Genomic DNA, 16,456 nt, shown 5'->3' on the forward strand with positions numbered 1-16,456 from the left:
TTTATTTTCATTAAATATGTTTAATTTTTAGGGTAAGTTTTAAAGAAATAGGACAATTATGAGAAAATCCACAGTATTAATTTAATATCTACCAAGCTTTTCCATAGTTTCAATAAACACAATAATCTAAAAAAAATACTGTGTATAGCAAAAAAATTATTATGTACAAACCACTTCCCTTATATTAAATTTAATTTTTACTATTTAAGGCCTCCCATTATTTCGATACATGTGCAAAAAACACATTTATTAAACACAATAATCTAAAAAAATAAAAAATTCAATATGTATTTTATTGAAGTAATTTTTTTTGGAAACAGCTATTGAAGTAAACTTTTTGAATTAAGGATTTTAGTAAACACAAAATTAATAAAATGGTTCTTGGATAAATTATTAGGGTGTGTTTTTCATTTTTTTTCTAACATTTTCCTTGATATTGATTAGAAATCCAGAAAAAAGTTCGTTGGTTCTGTACTTCTATTTTTAATTTTTTGTTAATATGTGTATGAGTTTTAATATATTATTGTTTCCAATCTTTTGTTTGATTTAAAATATTAGTGCATCTGATTTCATAAAATAATAATGTTGATATTGTGTAATTATCTCTAATCAGTTATATTGTCTTTTTATAACGATATTGTATATTTATTTTTCATAATAATTCAATTAAAACATTATATCTATCTACAAAATATAGACATTCATAACAAGTGCATTTGATTACATCTTTTGATAAAACTCTTGACAAATTTCAAGTATTTCTCCTAAATATATTTTAAATTAATATTTATTATTAATATAAAATGTTAGATACAATGGTTATAAAAATAAAAACAATTAACCACTCCATTTAAACTTACTTTATGATTTAAAAGTTACACTCACTTAAATATCTAGTAAGAATAAAAGTAAAATGCAGTTTTATCTAGTTAGCCCCTATCCGAAACACCATTTATGTAATTCAGAAACACGAATTCAAGAATCTGGGATTCCAACTGAAAATTTGCGGGAGAATCGCAAATTTGGACATTCATCCCGAGATGTTCTCTACAATAACATTTGTTTCTCCGAATCTCTGCTTTCTTCAATCACCACCACCACCGTTCCTTGTCGATATTCACCTTTCCACGTCTTTAAACCACAGCCATGAACCCTTAAAGAAACCGAGAAACATCTGTAGCAGTACCCATGAGGATCAACGTTTTCAGTGTTCTTCAGCAAAGCGTAATGATTATCAGACACACACAGATGATAAGCTTCCATCTTGTTCTGATAACAGTGGCGATAGATACGTTGTTAACGGCAAAACTCTTGGTACTTTGCTTCACTTTTCTAGTTCCATTAAAGAAGTTAAAAGGTTACATGGTGTAGTTTCAAAGTGTCGGGGAGATTCAAGGATATTTCTTGATAACAATTTGATAAGTGGGTATCTTCGAATGGGGTGTTTGAGTGATGCACGAAAGGTGTTTGACGAAATGCCTGAAAGAAATGTCGTTTCATGGACTGCTATGCTTGGTGGGTATTTAAAATACGGGTTTGAAGATGAAGCAATGAGGTTGTTTATGGATTTTGTTAAAAGTGGGATTCGGGCAAATCCTAAAACTTTTGTATGCCTATTGAATCTATGTAGCAGGAGATTAGATTTTGAGCTTGGAAAACAGCTCCACGCTTGCGTATTCAAAGGGCGTTTTGGTAATTTAATCGTTGATAGCTCACTAGTCTATTTCTACGCACAATGTAGTCACTTAGGAGAAGCATTTCGCGTATTTAACAACATGCAAGGGCGCGATGTCGTTTCCTGGACTACAATAATAACCGCGTGTTCTCAACACGGACAAACCAAAGAAGCATTCACTTTATTTTCACAAATGTTAAATGACGGATTTGCCCCTAACGAGTTCACAGTTTGCAGCGTGTTAAAAGCATGTGGCGAAGAACAAGCTATAAAATTTGGGAAACAATTACACGCAACCATAGTCAAAAAGCTATTCAAAAACGATGTTTTTCTAGAAACTTCCTTAGTTGACATGTACGCAAAATGTGGTGAAATAGAAGATTCTAGAATTGTGTTTGATAGAATGAGAAGAAGAAACATGGTGACATGGACTTCAATTATAGCAGGGTATGCACGCAATGGCCATGGTGAAGAATCCATCAATCTTTTTAGAATAATGAAAAGAAGAAAAATCTATGTTAATAAGTTGACAATGGTGAGTTTGATTAGAGCATGTGGGATAATCAAAGCGTTACAAATTGGTAAAGAATTACACGCGCAAATCCTCAAGAATCACATAGAAGACAATATCTACATAGCAAGCACTCTTGTTTGGTTATATTGTAAATGCCAAGATTACCCTTCTGCAAACAATGTCCTCCATAGAATGAAGTTTAGAGATGTGGTTTCTTGGACAGCTATGATTTCAGGGTGTACAAAACTCGGGCATGAACATGAAGCTCTTGAGTTCTTGAAAGAAATGGTGGGAGAAGGTGTGACTCCAAATCCGTTTACATTTTCTTCAGTGTTAAAAGCTTGTGCTAAAATGGAAGACATATGGCATGGAAAAGTGATTCATTCATCTATTAGTAAATCTCCTTCTTTTGATAATGTGTTTGTGGGAAGTGCTTTGATTAACATGTATTCAAAATGTGGGTATGTTGAAGATGCAATTGAGGTGTTCGATAATATGCCTGAGAAGAATTTGGTGTCATGGAAAGCTATGATTGTTGGATATGCTAAAAATGGGATGTGTAGAGAGGCTATGAAGTTGATGTATCGAATGGAAGCTGAAGGTATTGAGGTGGATGATTATATTCTTGCAACGGTTCTTACTGCTTGTGGTGATTTTGAATGGAATGAAGATGAATATTCATCTAAATATTGCTTGAAGAAAGAAAGTTGATTTGATTCCTTTGTTTAATGCTTATATTTGTTTCTATAATATGTGTTGTGATATGTATGTGTTAGAATTAAATGGTAGTTCATTAAGATAGAATTTGTACATAGGGTGAAATTAGCTCTCACCCCTTTCATATTTGATTAATGATTATGGGTATAAATGCCTAAATCTTGAATTTATTCCTAGACATATGTATTAAATGTGTAGCATCATGTTAAGTTGTGTCTAACAATCATGTGTGAACAACATAAGATGCATTCTTAACAATAATTGTAACATATAATGTTGTCATATATGTGAGCAACATTACTAAACCGAAGTATTATCAATTACATATAACTTTCTGCCCATAAGATTAATTAACCAAAATGGGTTATAACCTATTGGAAAGTGAAAAAACTACTTAACTAATATGGAAAATACTTCTAAATACCATTAATCTTTTTCCACACTCCTCTGCTACAAAACAAATATTCTACATATCTACTTTTGTGAATTCATATTCGAAAAAACGTAATTGTTTGAAAATGTTTAAACAAGAATGAATGAGCATTTGATTTGTTTTTGATAAAACAACATAATATATAAGAAAAATTCTGTAATTTGTGAAAAAAAAAATACTTTTCATCAAATTTTATGGAAATCTGAATAGTAAATTTTCTACATAATTCATGAAATATTAGCCTAACGTAAATGCTAAATGCACTGATGGTTGTCTTAAATCGAGATTTTTGCAAAAAAAAATCTGCACAATTACTTTCTATTAAAAAAACAGCGTCCCAAAAATATAATTTCACAAAAAAAGCATACATTTTTTTAGTTAATGCTAAAAAAACAATGAAAGGGTGTTAGAACCACCAATTATTTTTGTGATTAGTCAGATATTAAATGCAACATATTGAAGATTGAGACAAAAACTAAAATGACCAGTCAACTGTCATGAATAAAAAAGTTTATGTAAAGAAGATTTCAACCCACTTAAACAAACATGTTTGACATGGTGTCAACATGACATATTAAACTATTTAAATTAAATAAGATGTTGCTAAAAAAACCCTTATAATTTTTTTAATTATCCAATAGAAAATATATAACGATTTTTTAGATAAAAAGTAATGGGATTATTTGAGAACTGGTTTATATACATAAATATAAAAATTAGTGTTTTAGGCTATCGGATTTTGGTTAAATCCAAACCGTTTTTTGTCGGATTTTTCGTATTAGATATGGATTTAGAGTATAACATTATGACCATTTACAAATCCAATTATCATTTTTTTAAACAACTAACCATAATCTAGATTTTTTACTATCTTATTTCGGATTAGCATTTGAAATCTAATTTAAAAAAAGTTCAAATCCATTGCGAGGCCAAAGAAAAATGAGAAATTAAATATCTTATTAGATTTTCTTCCCAATTATCTTCACCTATATGTGAAACGGTGACATATATCATATTTTGATAAAATAGTTATATTTTGACATTTGCTATCATTTAAAATGGGTAAGAAAATAATTAGGAAGAAAAATAGAAATATATTTAATTTCTTAAAAAAATAATTCTAAAAAACTTTAAAAATCTGAAAAAAATCAGAATAATACTCCTATGTGTCAAAATTATTGTCCACAAAAAAACGAAACATTAATTACCACTGATTTTATTAAATTAAATGACAGTTATACATTTTTTTTTGCATTTAATTCAATGATAGTTGAATTGACTTCTACAGTAGTTTAACTAATTAACGAGGGATATTTTGATAAAAAAAAATATTTATTTTTAGGAAAAACTTCTACTTAATATATTACGAAAAGAATAATTCATTTACTCGGAAAAATGGGAAAAAAATCAACATAATAAAAAAAAAAGAAAAAAACTATTTAAACAACAAAAGATAAATTTAGAATATTTCCCTTTATTTTTCGTAGGTAGCCACCCCTTCTTATTCCCTGCTCTCTCGGAAAAACCTCACTTTGCACGAACATACTGCTGCAACGATCGAGCCATCGAGGAAGAGCTCAACAATGGCGGAACCTAAGGCGGAACCTAAGCCGGAACCTAAGACTAAATACGATCGTCAGCTCAGGTTTTGTTAATCGCTCTCTATCTCGCTCATACACAATTTCATTAGCCCTAGTTTATGTCAATACTACTATGATTAAACTCAATTTCGTGAGAGAGCATGGCATGATGATCCGATTCGTTTTTAATAATGCTTACTTTAAGTGTTCCGAGTTGCACATTTTGATATCGGAAAATCTAATCGCTATGTGGGTTTAAGTGAAAACTTTGCTGTTGCAGAAGTATCGAAGGTTTTCACAGGTGTTGAAATTGGAGTGTTTGATTTTAAGTAGGTTTTGGAATTTTAGGTAGAGTTGGTTTCTTTGTGCTTTAGGAATAACAAAACTTGATAATGTCTAATAGCTGGACTGGAATTTTTACTCTGATGGGAAAATGAGTTAGTGGTTTGCTTTAAGACAACGTTTTTTTTTTATCATAGAGAGAAATTGGCGATTGTTATTCCATTACATGATAATTTACCTTACAAAAGAGTTGGAAAAAAGTATCTATTATATCAAGGTCAGTTTCTATTGGATGCATGGAGTATTTGTTGATGGAGCAAATTCAATTTAAGAGCTTAAACATCTGTTGTTTTTTCAATACTAAGTTACCATGTACACAAATCTCAATGTTTTTCCTCAAGTAAAAAGTGTTGAAGGAAAACTACAAAGAACATGACTAGGGTTGAGCAATGTCTATGAATTTAGGTTTCTTTTTTCAAATTTGTAAACAGTGTTCTCATCTAATAATATCTTTATAACCACTACTAGCTTTTGCTCTCTATAAGTATCAAACTGTTAACTTTCCTCTTCAATAGCTTCCATTTATCAAAATGGAAACTTTCTAGTTCATAATAATTATCTTCATTTACTTCAACTATCTCATTCATCAGCATCTCTGAAATTGGCCATTTGACTACCAAAACCAAATCAAGAACTAACTACACTGAAATGTACAAGTGTTTTATCTTTATGTTCATGTGTGATTACTTTCTCTTACAACATTATTATGTTATAATAACACAGGATCTGGGGTGAACAAGGGCAGAGTGCACTTGAAAAAGCTAGTATATGTTTGCTTAATTGTGGGCCCACAGGTTCTGAAACTCTCAAAAACCTTGTTCTTGGTGGCATTGGAAGTATCACTGTTGTTGATGGATCTAAAGTTGAAAATGGAGACCTTGGAAATAATTTCATGGGTATGTTTTCATCTTTCAAGATCATATTGCAGCATTTTTTTTTTACTATTTTATATTTTTAGTTTTTAATGTTAACAAAATTTGAATCTTGATTTTGTCATATCTTCAGTTAGTGAATCAAATCTTGGACAACCAAAGGCAAAATGTGTGTGTGCTTTTCTTCAGGAGCTTAATGATGCTGTTAAAGCTAAATTCATTGAAGAGCATCCAGTCACTTTAATTGACACAAACCCTTCATTCTTTTCCCAATTTACTGTGGTTATAGCTACACAGGTAAATCATTTACTTCACATTTTCTTGGATTCATTATCAATTTTCTTAACTGTAAATTTAAAAAATTCAGCTTGTAGAAGCTTCCATGGTGAAACTGGATCGAATTTGTCGCGATGCTAATGTTATGTTGATATTTGCACGTTCATATGGTCTCAGTGGCTTTGTTAGAATCAGTGTAAAGGTACATCTTCAAAGTCTAAAGTCAAAGTCAAACAAGGGGTATAAATGTAATCTTGTTTTCCATTCTTTTACAGGAACATACAGTCATCGAGTCAAAACCTGACCATTTTCTTGATGATCTTCGCCTAAACAATCCATGGCCTGAACTTAAAAAGTTAGTTTTTGAGTTTTTTATAAATAAAATATAATTTTGATTTATAAATTTATTTGAGATATTGAATTTTTAGGTTCACTGAGAGCATAGACTTGGATACATCTGATCCTGTAGCCCATAAACACACACCATACATTTTGATTCTTGTAAAAATGGCAAATGATTGGGCTAAAGCTCACAATGGAAAGCTGCCATCAACAAGAGAAGAGAAAAGGGAATTCAAGGTTTACTCCAAATTACCAATTTACCCTTTCTGTATTGTAAGTTTGTAACATATTTGCTTTTTAGGAACTAATAAAAGCAAAAACAATCGCACCTGATGAAGATAATTATAAAGAAGCCATTGAGGCCTCTTTTAAAGTTTTTGCTCCTCAAGGAATCAGTAGTAAGTAGTAACATGAAAAAACCACTTATGAATTATTTTCATCTTTATTTTTTATGACAATTTTAATAATATTTATAAAATTTTAGGTTCAAATTTGAAACGTATACTTGATGATCCATGCTCTGAAGTCGATTCTTGTTCATCAGATTTTTGGGTCATGGTTGCAGCATTGAAGGTAGTTTAATTTTAATTCTTCATTTTTTCTTGTTTCATTTTCCTTAAATTAAATGAAAAAATTAATATATATATATATATATATATATATATATATATATATATACATATATATATATATTTTATATTTTAGGAGTTTATTGCTAATGAAGGTGGTGGTGAGGCCCCTCTGGAGGGATCAATACCAGACATGACATCATCTACTGAGTAAGTCACCAGCACATTTTTTTTTTAAAACTTGTGTAATTTTTTTTTAACAAATATATATATATATATATATATATATATAATTTTATTGTAGGATATATATAAACCTGCAAAAGCTGTATCAAGCGAAAGCAGAAGCTGATTTTATTATAGTTGGGCAACGTGTTAGAGATATTCTTAAAAAAATCGGTAGAGATCCATTAAGCATCTCAAATGATCTCATAAAAAGCTTCTGTAAAAATGCAAGAAAACTCACAGTAAGTTTTAACTTTCCCAAATCCTAACTTTTTATTTATTTACTTTTTTTACTTAAAAAAAAAAAAAAAACTTTTGAATGAATATCATGTAGGTATGCAGATATAAGTCCATTGAGGAAGAGTTCAACTCTCCAATTCTACCAGAAATGCAAAAGTATCTCTCTGATGAAGAGTACAGGTGTAAATTTTACCTTATTTATTTACCATTATTGTCTTTAAATAAATTGAAGAATTACTAATTACTATTATTTATATCTTTATGAACTCTGTAGTGTTGCAGTGGGATTTTATATTTTGCTTCGAGCTGTTGATCGATTTTCAGCGAATTATAATGCTTTCCCTGGCCAGTTTGATGGGTAACAACAATAATTTTAATTTTAATAACGAAAAATAATTTTTTTTTTTTTTTTTTTAAAATAAATAATTTTGTTGTGTAGTGCAATGGATGAAGAGATTTCTAGATTAAAAACAACAGCAGTTAGTCTGCTAACTGACCTGGGGTGCAATGGGTCCCCCTTGCCAGAAGACCTAATCAACGAGATGTGTCGATATGGGGCTGCTGAGCTACATGCAGTTGCAGCGTATATCGGTGGGGTTGCATCACAGGAAGTTATCAAGGTTAGGAATTACTATGACTTGTTTAATTTAATTTAATTAATTAATTGTTTTAATGTTTTATGCATCAGCTTATTACGAGGCAATTTGTGCCTATGAGTGGGACTTTTATCTTCAATGGAATTGATCATAAGTCCCAGTTGTTGTCTTTATGATATTATTATGGATTTATTTGTAAGGAGGGAGGTGATATGATTTTTTTGGGTGTTGAATCTTTTTTGATAATTAGAACACGAAAGAAGAGGGTGGTGATTAGTAATTCACTTAATTAGAGGTTGTTTATTAGAACTTAAAAATTGAAAAATTTGGTACAAAGTCTTGCCATGTATTATTTTCAAGAATGTTTGTTACGTACGTCTCGTTTTAAGATGGAATATGTTTAAACCACGTACAATGATATATTGTATGGTGTTTGGATGAAATATAAATAATGTTTTAGGATTAATATTATAAAAGACTTTAACCTTTATTTCTCAAAAAGTCACATAATTGACAATTTTTTCTTTTGGACCGACTTTTTTGTTTTGGTTTATAATTCATTTCTTTTTTTCTTCATGTTGTTTATGGTGTTTTTGCTCGCATTTAATCTTAAAATTTCAAGGAAACATTAGATGGTGGCAAAATGCATGTTGAAATCTATTTGCGGAGTGAAAAGCAAAATGACAACTTTCATATGTTTGGAAATCTAATCTAAGGGTTCAGGTGATTTTGATCCATAATAATCTCAATTTTCCCAATCGGATAGTCATTCGTTATAGTAGAGTTAAAAGTTACCTTAGGTATTACATTGTTTTTCATTTTCAAAATTTTAAATTAAGAGACATAATACCTTCGGTTAGCAAATATAGAACATTTGGTCTCCAAATTAGAAAATTCAGAACCTTCTGTCTGTCTGTCTCCAAATTAGCGGATGTAGAATCATTTGTGATATAATTTCATCCAAATTAGTAGACATAACCTTCAATCTCCAAATTAACATATGTAGAACCATTCATTATACGATTTCATCGAGTTAGTAGATGCAAAACTTTCAGTTTCTAAATTCACAAACAGACATATAATCCAAGTATCATACCTTCATCTTTTTTCATCAAGAACATGACAAAAACATTAACAAGAGCAGAATAATACGAGTCAACAAAAAAGTTTGTTAAATATGATAGTTTTCTCAAATTATGAGAAACCCACTAAACGGGTTGGAATGAAAAAAATTGAAAAATGTGAGGGTTGTCTTGAAAAATATTCACATATGTTCTAAGGAAATCTTCAAATGAATCAGTAGAATTTGGGATGCCTTTCCGATTATTTACGATATTTGGAAGGTATTAACTGTGTATCCGAATTCTTAGAATTATATTGATTATACAAAAGGATCGAAGTTATCCTTAGTGCCATCAATGATAATTACTAGAAGCCGATTTATTCTATTTTGTTATTATTCGTTTTTTATTCTTAGATTTTGTTTTGATATAAGTTTTGTTTAGGTTATATATGTTCACGTTATTTTGCATTGTAGCCTAATTGAATTCCAATGATCAATCAAATAAACCTCACAGAGGCTTGTTGTAACGATGTAAATTTTCAAACAATTTTTCTCATTTTTAAAACCCAAAATAACTCATTTCATAATTCTCAAAATCACATATGTCTAAAATGTCAACAAATAAAACACAATCCCTGAATCATAAAATCAACTTCTCGCCAGTGTGTACAATCATTCTGGTGCCTTTCCACGATCCTCGGAACTACCTGAAACACATAACACATAACACGGTAAACATAAAGCTTAGTGGGTTTCCCAAAATAGCACACACAACACATTAACCACTCAAGGCTATAACTCTGTAGGACCCTCCGGTCGATGTGTCTCAGTGGGACCCTCCGGTCCCACAACTCAGATGGACCATCTGGTCCCTCAACTCAGCAACTCAATATAATGTACAGTAAGCATATCACAACAAACAACAAGATATCTCAATACACAACACATACACATAAGACCCTCTGGTCACACATAAGTTACCACTCAAGGTAAGTATAGTCAGAAGACTCACCTCGTAAGCTAGCAAGTGAAAACCTCGTACTCGGAAATCTCGAACTCTACCCACTGGTCTAGCCTCAGCCTAACACATAATAATTATCCCTAATTAATATTAGCCCTCAAGAAGCTAGAATCACCATTCTACACTCCCAGAAGGGTAAAAGACCATTTTACCCCTCCATAGGCTTAATAGTCCACAATTTAACCAAATCCTAAAAGTCAACAAAAGTCAACGGCAGGGAGTACGCTGCGTGTACTCGATCTCTACGCTGCGCATACTCGGCTGCCATGCAGGCATCGGGGATGCGCAACCCCTACGCTGCGCGTATTGGATTTACGCCCAACGTACTCTCCAGTTTCCCCATTCTCACTCATTTGGTCTTAAACAGTTAAGACCTTGGCTCATCTCATAGATCCAGACTCTCTAATAGCTCCTAACTCATAAAGTCAGTGACTTTAAGCCTTTGCATGGCTGAAAAGGTCACCAACCTCAAAATATACATTCTTTTGCCTCAAGGGAGCTCATAACTCATGCATGGAGTGATTTCAACATCCAAGATTGGATTTTTATGACAATACACTACTCATATGCTCAAAAGGAGTTGGTCCTAGCCTCTGGGGACAAGATCTCATCAAGTCTCCACCTTTTTGGGACAAAACCCTAAAATACTCAAATAAGACACTCATAACAAAAGAGAGGCAAAATCTGAAGCTTTATAACTCAACAAGAAGCTCCCTACTCAAATTTGCTCGGATCTAGAAGCTTGGACTCTAACTCCTTCTTCTTCAAGACCTCCTCTTCTCTTCAAAACCACACAAAAACTCTCAAGGCTCAAACACACACACACACACATAAGCTCTAGAACGAGGGTTAGGGAACTCTTAGGGTTTTCTCTCTGGGAATGGTGGCCAGGAATGAGGCCATCATATCCCTTATATAGGGGACTTACCCTAAATTAGGGTTTGCACTTTGGGCCTAGTACGCCTAGCGTACCTACGGGTACGCCCAACGTACTAGGTGGTCTCCGCGTTACATGCATGCTGACAAGTACACTAAGCGTACACCTCAGGTACCCCCCGTGTACTCGTTTTTCACTCTTGTTATAATAAGGACCAAAATAGACAACAACTCAAAAGATCAAGGTTCACAAGGTACACCTGGACTCGGGATGTTACACTCGTGTTATCAAATTCTATATGGTATTAGAGTCGCTAATCTGTTAAAGGAACACCAAACTTCCAATGACCATGACGACGGGAGAAAAAGGAGAAGGAATCCAGAAGATTGAGGAGACTATTGACGTCAACTCGCCATACTACATTCACCCATCTGATTAGCCAAAAAAGATGCAGGTGAATGACATTCTGAACAAAAACAATTTCAATGAATGGAAACAGGAGATGATGAACTTCTTATTCGCAAAGAACAATGTTGGCTTTGTGGACGGGTCGATCAAGAAACTAGAAGCCACCGATCCCATGTACATGGCATGGATGAGAGCTGACACCATGATAAAAAGTTAGCTAATGAAGACAATAGAAAGAGAAATCTGCATCAGTGTGAGGTATGCCAACACCTCGCCGGAAATATGGAAAGACTTGGAGGAGACATTCGAGAAGGAAGGAGCACCTTGTTTGTGCTTATGAACTGAAGAAATCACTCAATATCGCTAGACAAGATGGTAATTCCATATCTTCATACTATACATGATTAAGATCCATTTGGGACAAAGTGCAACTTGTCCTATCCACACCACGATACACCTGTAATGGGTGTGATTAAGATCCACACCACGATACCTCTGGCTGACTCATGTAAACATCTTCAGCCAACTTTCCATTAAGGAAAACGGTTTTGACATCTATTCTTCATATTTCATAATCATGAAATACAACTATGGCTAGCATAACCCTTATTGATTTAATCTTTGCTACCAGTGAGAAGGTCTCATCATAGTCAACTCTTGGAGTTTGAGTAACGCTCTTCACAACCAGTCGTGCCTTATATGTGTGTACTTTCCCATCCATGTCGGTCTTCTTCTTGAAGATCTATTTGCACCCGACTGTCTTACGACCCGGTACATTGTCAACCAAGTTCCAAACTTGATTGTCATACATGGACTGAATCTCGTTGTCCATAGCCTCTTTCCATTTTGCAGAATCGAGGCCTACCATGGCTTCGCAGTGTGCTATCACTGATAAATGTATTACCTTCACCTGTTATATGAAAACCAGATAACACAGGTGGAACACTAACTCTACTGGAATGCCTGAGAGGTACGGACTCGTCAATTGGCTAAACCGGAGTTTCCTCCTCAGGTTGATTGCTAGTGTTTGAGGTTCCTTCACTGCTTGAATCTTGAAGCTCTTCAAGGTTAATTTTCCTCCCACTTTCCCCTTGGCATATGAGTTATCTCTCACGAAAAACTCCTCTCCTCGCAACGAAGACAACATTGTCACTCGCTCTATAGAAGAGATATCCAAAGGACTTCTGCAGGTAGCCGATAAAAACACATCGCTGACTCCGAGGTTCGAGCTTGTCATGAGTCTCGTGTCTCACGAAAGCCTCGTAACTCCAAACTTTGATGTGGTCTAACGAGGGAACCTTCCCTGTCCACATCTCATGAGGTGTTTTGGAAACCTTTTTGGTAGGGACTGGATTAAGGATATGAGCGGCAGTCTATAAGGCATACCCCCAGAATGAGATAGGTAACGAAACATGACTCATCATGGAACGCACCATGTCTAGCAAGGTTCTATTGCACTTCTCAGCCACACCATTAAGTTGTGGTGTCCTAGGTGGCGTGGCGTCAATTGTGAAACAATTCCACATTCCTTAAGATAGTCAAGGAACTCGATACTAAGATACTATCCTCCTCGATCGGATCACAACATCTTTATCTTCCTGCCCAATTGATTCTCCACTTCTTGCTTAAACTCTTTGAACTTTTCAAAGGTTTCTGACTTGTGCTTGATTAAGTAGACATAGCCATATCTACTGTAATCATCAGTAAAAGTCACATAGAAGCGGTTAGCATCCCTTGTGGCGGTTCTGAATGGTCCACACACATCAGTAGGTTTGAGATCCAACAGAACTTCACCCCTTTCACAAGTACCAGTGAAGGGTGACTTGGTCATCTTTCCAAGTAAACAAGATTCGCAAGTGTCATCCGACTTTAAGTCGAATGACTCCAAAACTCCATTCTTTTGGAGTTGGGCTATGTGCTTCTTGCTGACATGTCCAAGCCGACAATGCCACAAGCATGCCTTATCCAAATAATTGGAAGAATCAATGTGTAACACATTGTTTCCTAGGTTATCTACAACATTCACAGTTTCATATACACCATTGCAAGGTAATGCTTCAAAATAAAATACACCATTATAATAAGCATTAATAGTACCGACTTCATTATTAAAAGAAAAGGTAAAACCTTGTTTGTACAAACTATGAAAGGAAATAATATTTCTCGCCATATCGGCCAAGTAACAACAATTATTCAAATCTAAATTTAAATCATTGCTAAGCAATAAAGAATAAACTCCAATCTTGGTCACAAGCGACATTTTCCTATTTCCCATGATTAATTTTATCTTCCCGTGCTCCACATCCCTACTTCTTTTTAGTCCCTGCAAATCAGAACAAATGTGAAATCCACAACCTGTATCAAGGACTCAAGAATTAGCATGTGATGAGTTACTAGATTGAATAGTGTAAATACCTGCAAAGGAGGGTTTGATCTTCCCATCCTTTATGCCCTGCAAGTACTTGGGGCAACTTTGTTTGCAGTGCCCTTTTTCATGACAATGGAAGCAATCAGCATCCTTCAGATTGGAAGAGGAATTAGCAGAACCAACTTTGGTCCCACTAGAAGAGGATCCGTAAAGAGAGTTTCGCTTGCATCTCTTGGAGGGAGCCTTCCTCTTCTTTCCCTTCCCATGTCCGATTGCCAGAACAAGGACAGAAGTAGTAGTAGTAGTAGTAGACACAACCGATTTGCCTTTTAGGTTGCTTTCTGCAGTCCTTAAAAGGCCTTGAAGCTTGCTAAGAGTGACCTCCTCCTTGTTCATATGATATGTCATACGAAACTGATCATAACAAGAAGGTAAAGAGTGTAGAATTATATCTATGGCCAACTCTTCATCAAAATTGACATTCAATTTAAGCAAGCGGTCCACGAATCTCTGCATCTTTTTCAAGTGGGCCGTGATGGGTTCACCATCCTTCATTTTGGTTGTGATCATGGAGGCAATAATCTTGTACCTCTCCTGCCGAGCACTTTGATGGTATCTTTCAATCAAATCTTGATACATTTCATAGTGATAGTAGTCCTCATAGGACTTCTGTTGCTCTATAGTCATGGTAGCAATCATTAGACACGACACCTTTGTCGCATCCCTCTCATGAGTAGTGCGTTCAACGATTTGTTCAGGAGTGGCAGTGGTTACATCAATCTCCTTAAGCTCTTTATGCAGGACATATTCTTTATCCTCATAGCGAATAGCCATTCTGATGTTACGAATCCAATCATTGAAGTTTGAGCCATCGAAAATGACCCTCCCACATAGGTTCATGAGGGAGAAAGAGCCTGAAGGAATTGGTGTGGAAGCATTGTTTGGGATAGAAATCTGAAAAGAAGAAGAACAAAGTTTAGGTTAGATGATAATCCTTAATATTACACCCAATATGAAATATTAAGGCTAGGACCCAACACAATATTCTACAATTTCAAAGAGGGATATCGTAATCCAATTGTAAAATATTTGAAGGTAGGTAAATGACGATTTACCAATTTCCACCATGAAAAACGAAATAGATTATTATGTTTTAATTGGTTTGAAATTCCTAGATCTTTGAGATTCATTGAAACTTTCAATGGCATATTTAAATCACGATTGTGCCATTCAAGTTTGTGACTGGGATGCCGAGGATCGCAAACAAGGAGTGAATAACCATGCAAATTAACTTGGTACACCCAATGTTATAGATCAGCTAGTCAATGTGTCGGTTAACCACACACGCTCTATTGATCTATGATTAACATCAAGCTACCATTTACCACACATTGTCAGTCCAGATTAGTGTGCCGGTTAACCACACGAGCTCCACTAACGACTTAACAAGGTGTAAAGTGTAATTTCTTGGATTTGCACCATTTTTCACATTTTTCCTAAAGTAACTAAGATTGGGAATTTAATAAAAATTTAGTTACTTTATATTTATCATTATACTTTTAATGAGGGAGAATTAATGTCTTATCCTATCCGTTCGGCTAACGACCGTCCACCAGTCAAGGAAGCGATGGGTGAGAGCGGACACCCATTAAACCACCATTTTATAGGCAGTAACCTTATACCCCATTTATAGACTAGCTTCGTGAATGAGACCTACTAACGTTAAGATTGAAATAGTCTTGTGTGTGTAAGGGTTGAATTTTAACTTTTAAAACTCTAGGGTTTGGAATTAAAGTTTTATTGATGAGACTTTACAAATTCCAAAACTTGAGGGCAGTTTTGAAACGTGTGAAAACTCTTCACATTCATAACTTATGAGTTTAATTGGATTTTAATGTATGAGACCTATCATTTTCCATAACTTGAGGACAAGCTATGGATGTCATTAAAATTCATCTAGATCATTTTTTCTAACAACTAAAATTATCACATAATCTATGATCTAACTAAACGCATAATCAAGATAATTTCAAGTCAACAATTTGAAAGCAATTTTGTTTATCATATAAAAACAATAATTATTTTAAAACTTTGACAATTATCTTGTGGTTGGATGAGTACAAGCACTACCATGTCATAAAAAATATTTCTAGTGATCCAAAACAGTTTGTGGTAGTGTTCCCAATCCAAACCAGGACAAGAAACTCGAAATTCTGCAAACAGAGCCTTCAACTCGTCGAGTGCATGAACTGGACTCGACGAGTTGCTCTGTTACCGAGTGGACTCGTCGAGTCTGTTCATGGACTCGGTGAGTTCACCAGTTAGAGGCCAAAATTTT

The 16,456-nt window shown here is 34.1% G+C and overlaps 2 protein-coding genes across 2 annotated transcripts; both read left to right on the forward strand.

Annotated features, from left to right (window-relative positions):
• The first annotated feature begins 927 nt into the window (after positions 1–927).
• Positions 928–3,097, forward strand: LOC145074715 (Pentatricopeptide repeat (PPR) superfamily protein). The gene has a single exon (XM_079021047.1). The coding sequence runs from the start codon at positions 1,041–1,043 to the stop codon at positions 2,898–2,900; it is 1,860 nt and encodes a 619-aa protein (XP_078877173.1). The 5' UTR covers positions 928–1,040; the 3' UTR covers positions 2,901–3,097.
• Positions 3,098–4,812: 1,715 nt separating this feature from the next.
• Positions 4,813–8,789, forward strand: LOC145074612 (NEDD8-activating enzyme E1 regulatory subunit AXR1-like). The gene is made up of 14 exons (XM_079020963.1): positions 4,813–4,984; positions 5,985–6,157; positions 6,267–6,430; positions 6,501–6,611; positions 6,685–6,764; positions 6,838–6,988; positions 7,053–7,149; positions 7,236–7,324; positions 7,457–7,530; positions 7,625–7,787; positions 7,880–7,965; positions 8,060–8,143; positions 8,225–8,405; positions 8,474–8,789. The coding sequence occupies exons 1-14, from the start codon at positions 4,923–4,925 to the stop codon at positions 8,555–8,557; spliced, it is 1,599 nt and encodes a 532-aa protein (XP_078877089.1). The 5' UTR covers positions 4,813–4,922; the 3' UTR covers positions 8,558–8,789.
• Positions 8,790–16,456: the final 7,667 nt, after the last annotated feature.

Source organism: Lactuca serriola, chromosome 9 (assembly GCF_051521515.1).
Source record: "Lactuca serriola cultivar US96UC23 chromosome 9, Lser_US96UC23_V15, whole genome shotgun sequence".
Lineage (NCBI taxonomy): Eukaryota > Viridiplantae > Streptophyta > Magnoliopsida > Asterales > Asteraceae > Lactuca > Lactuca serriola.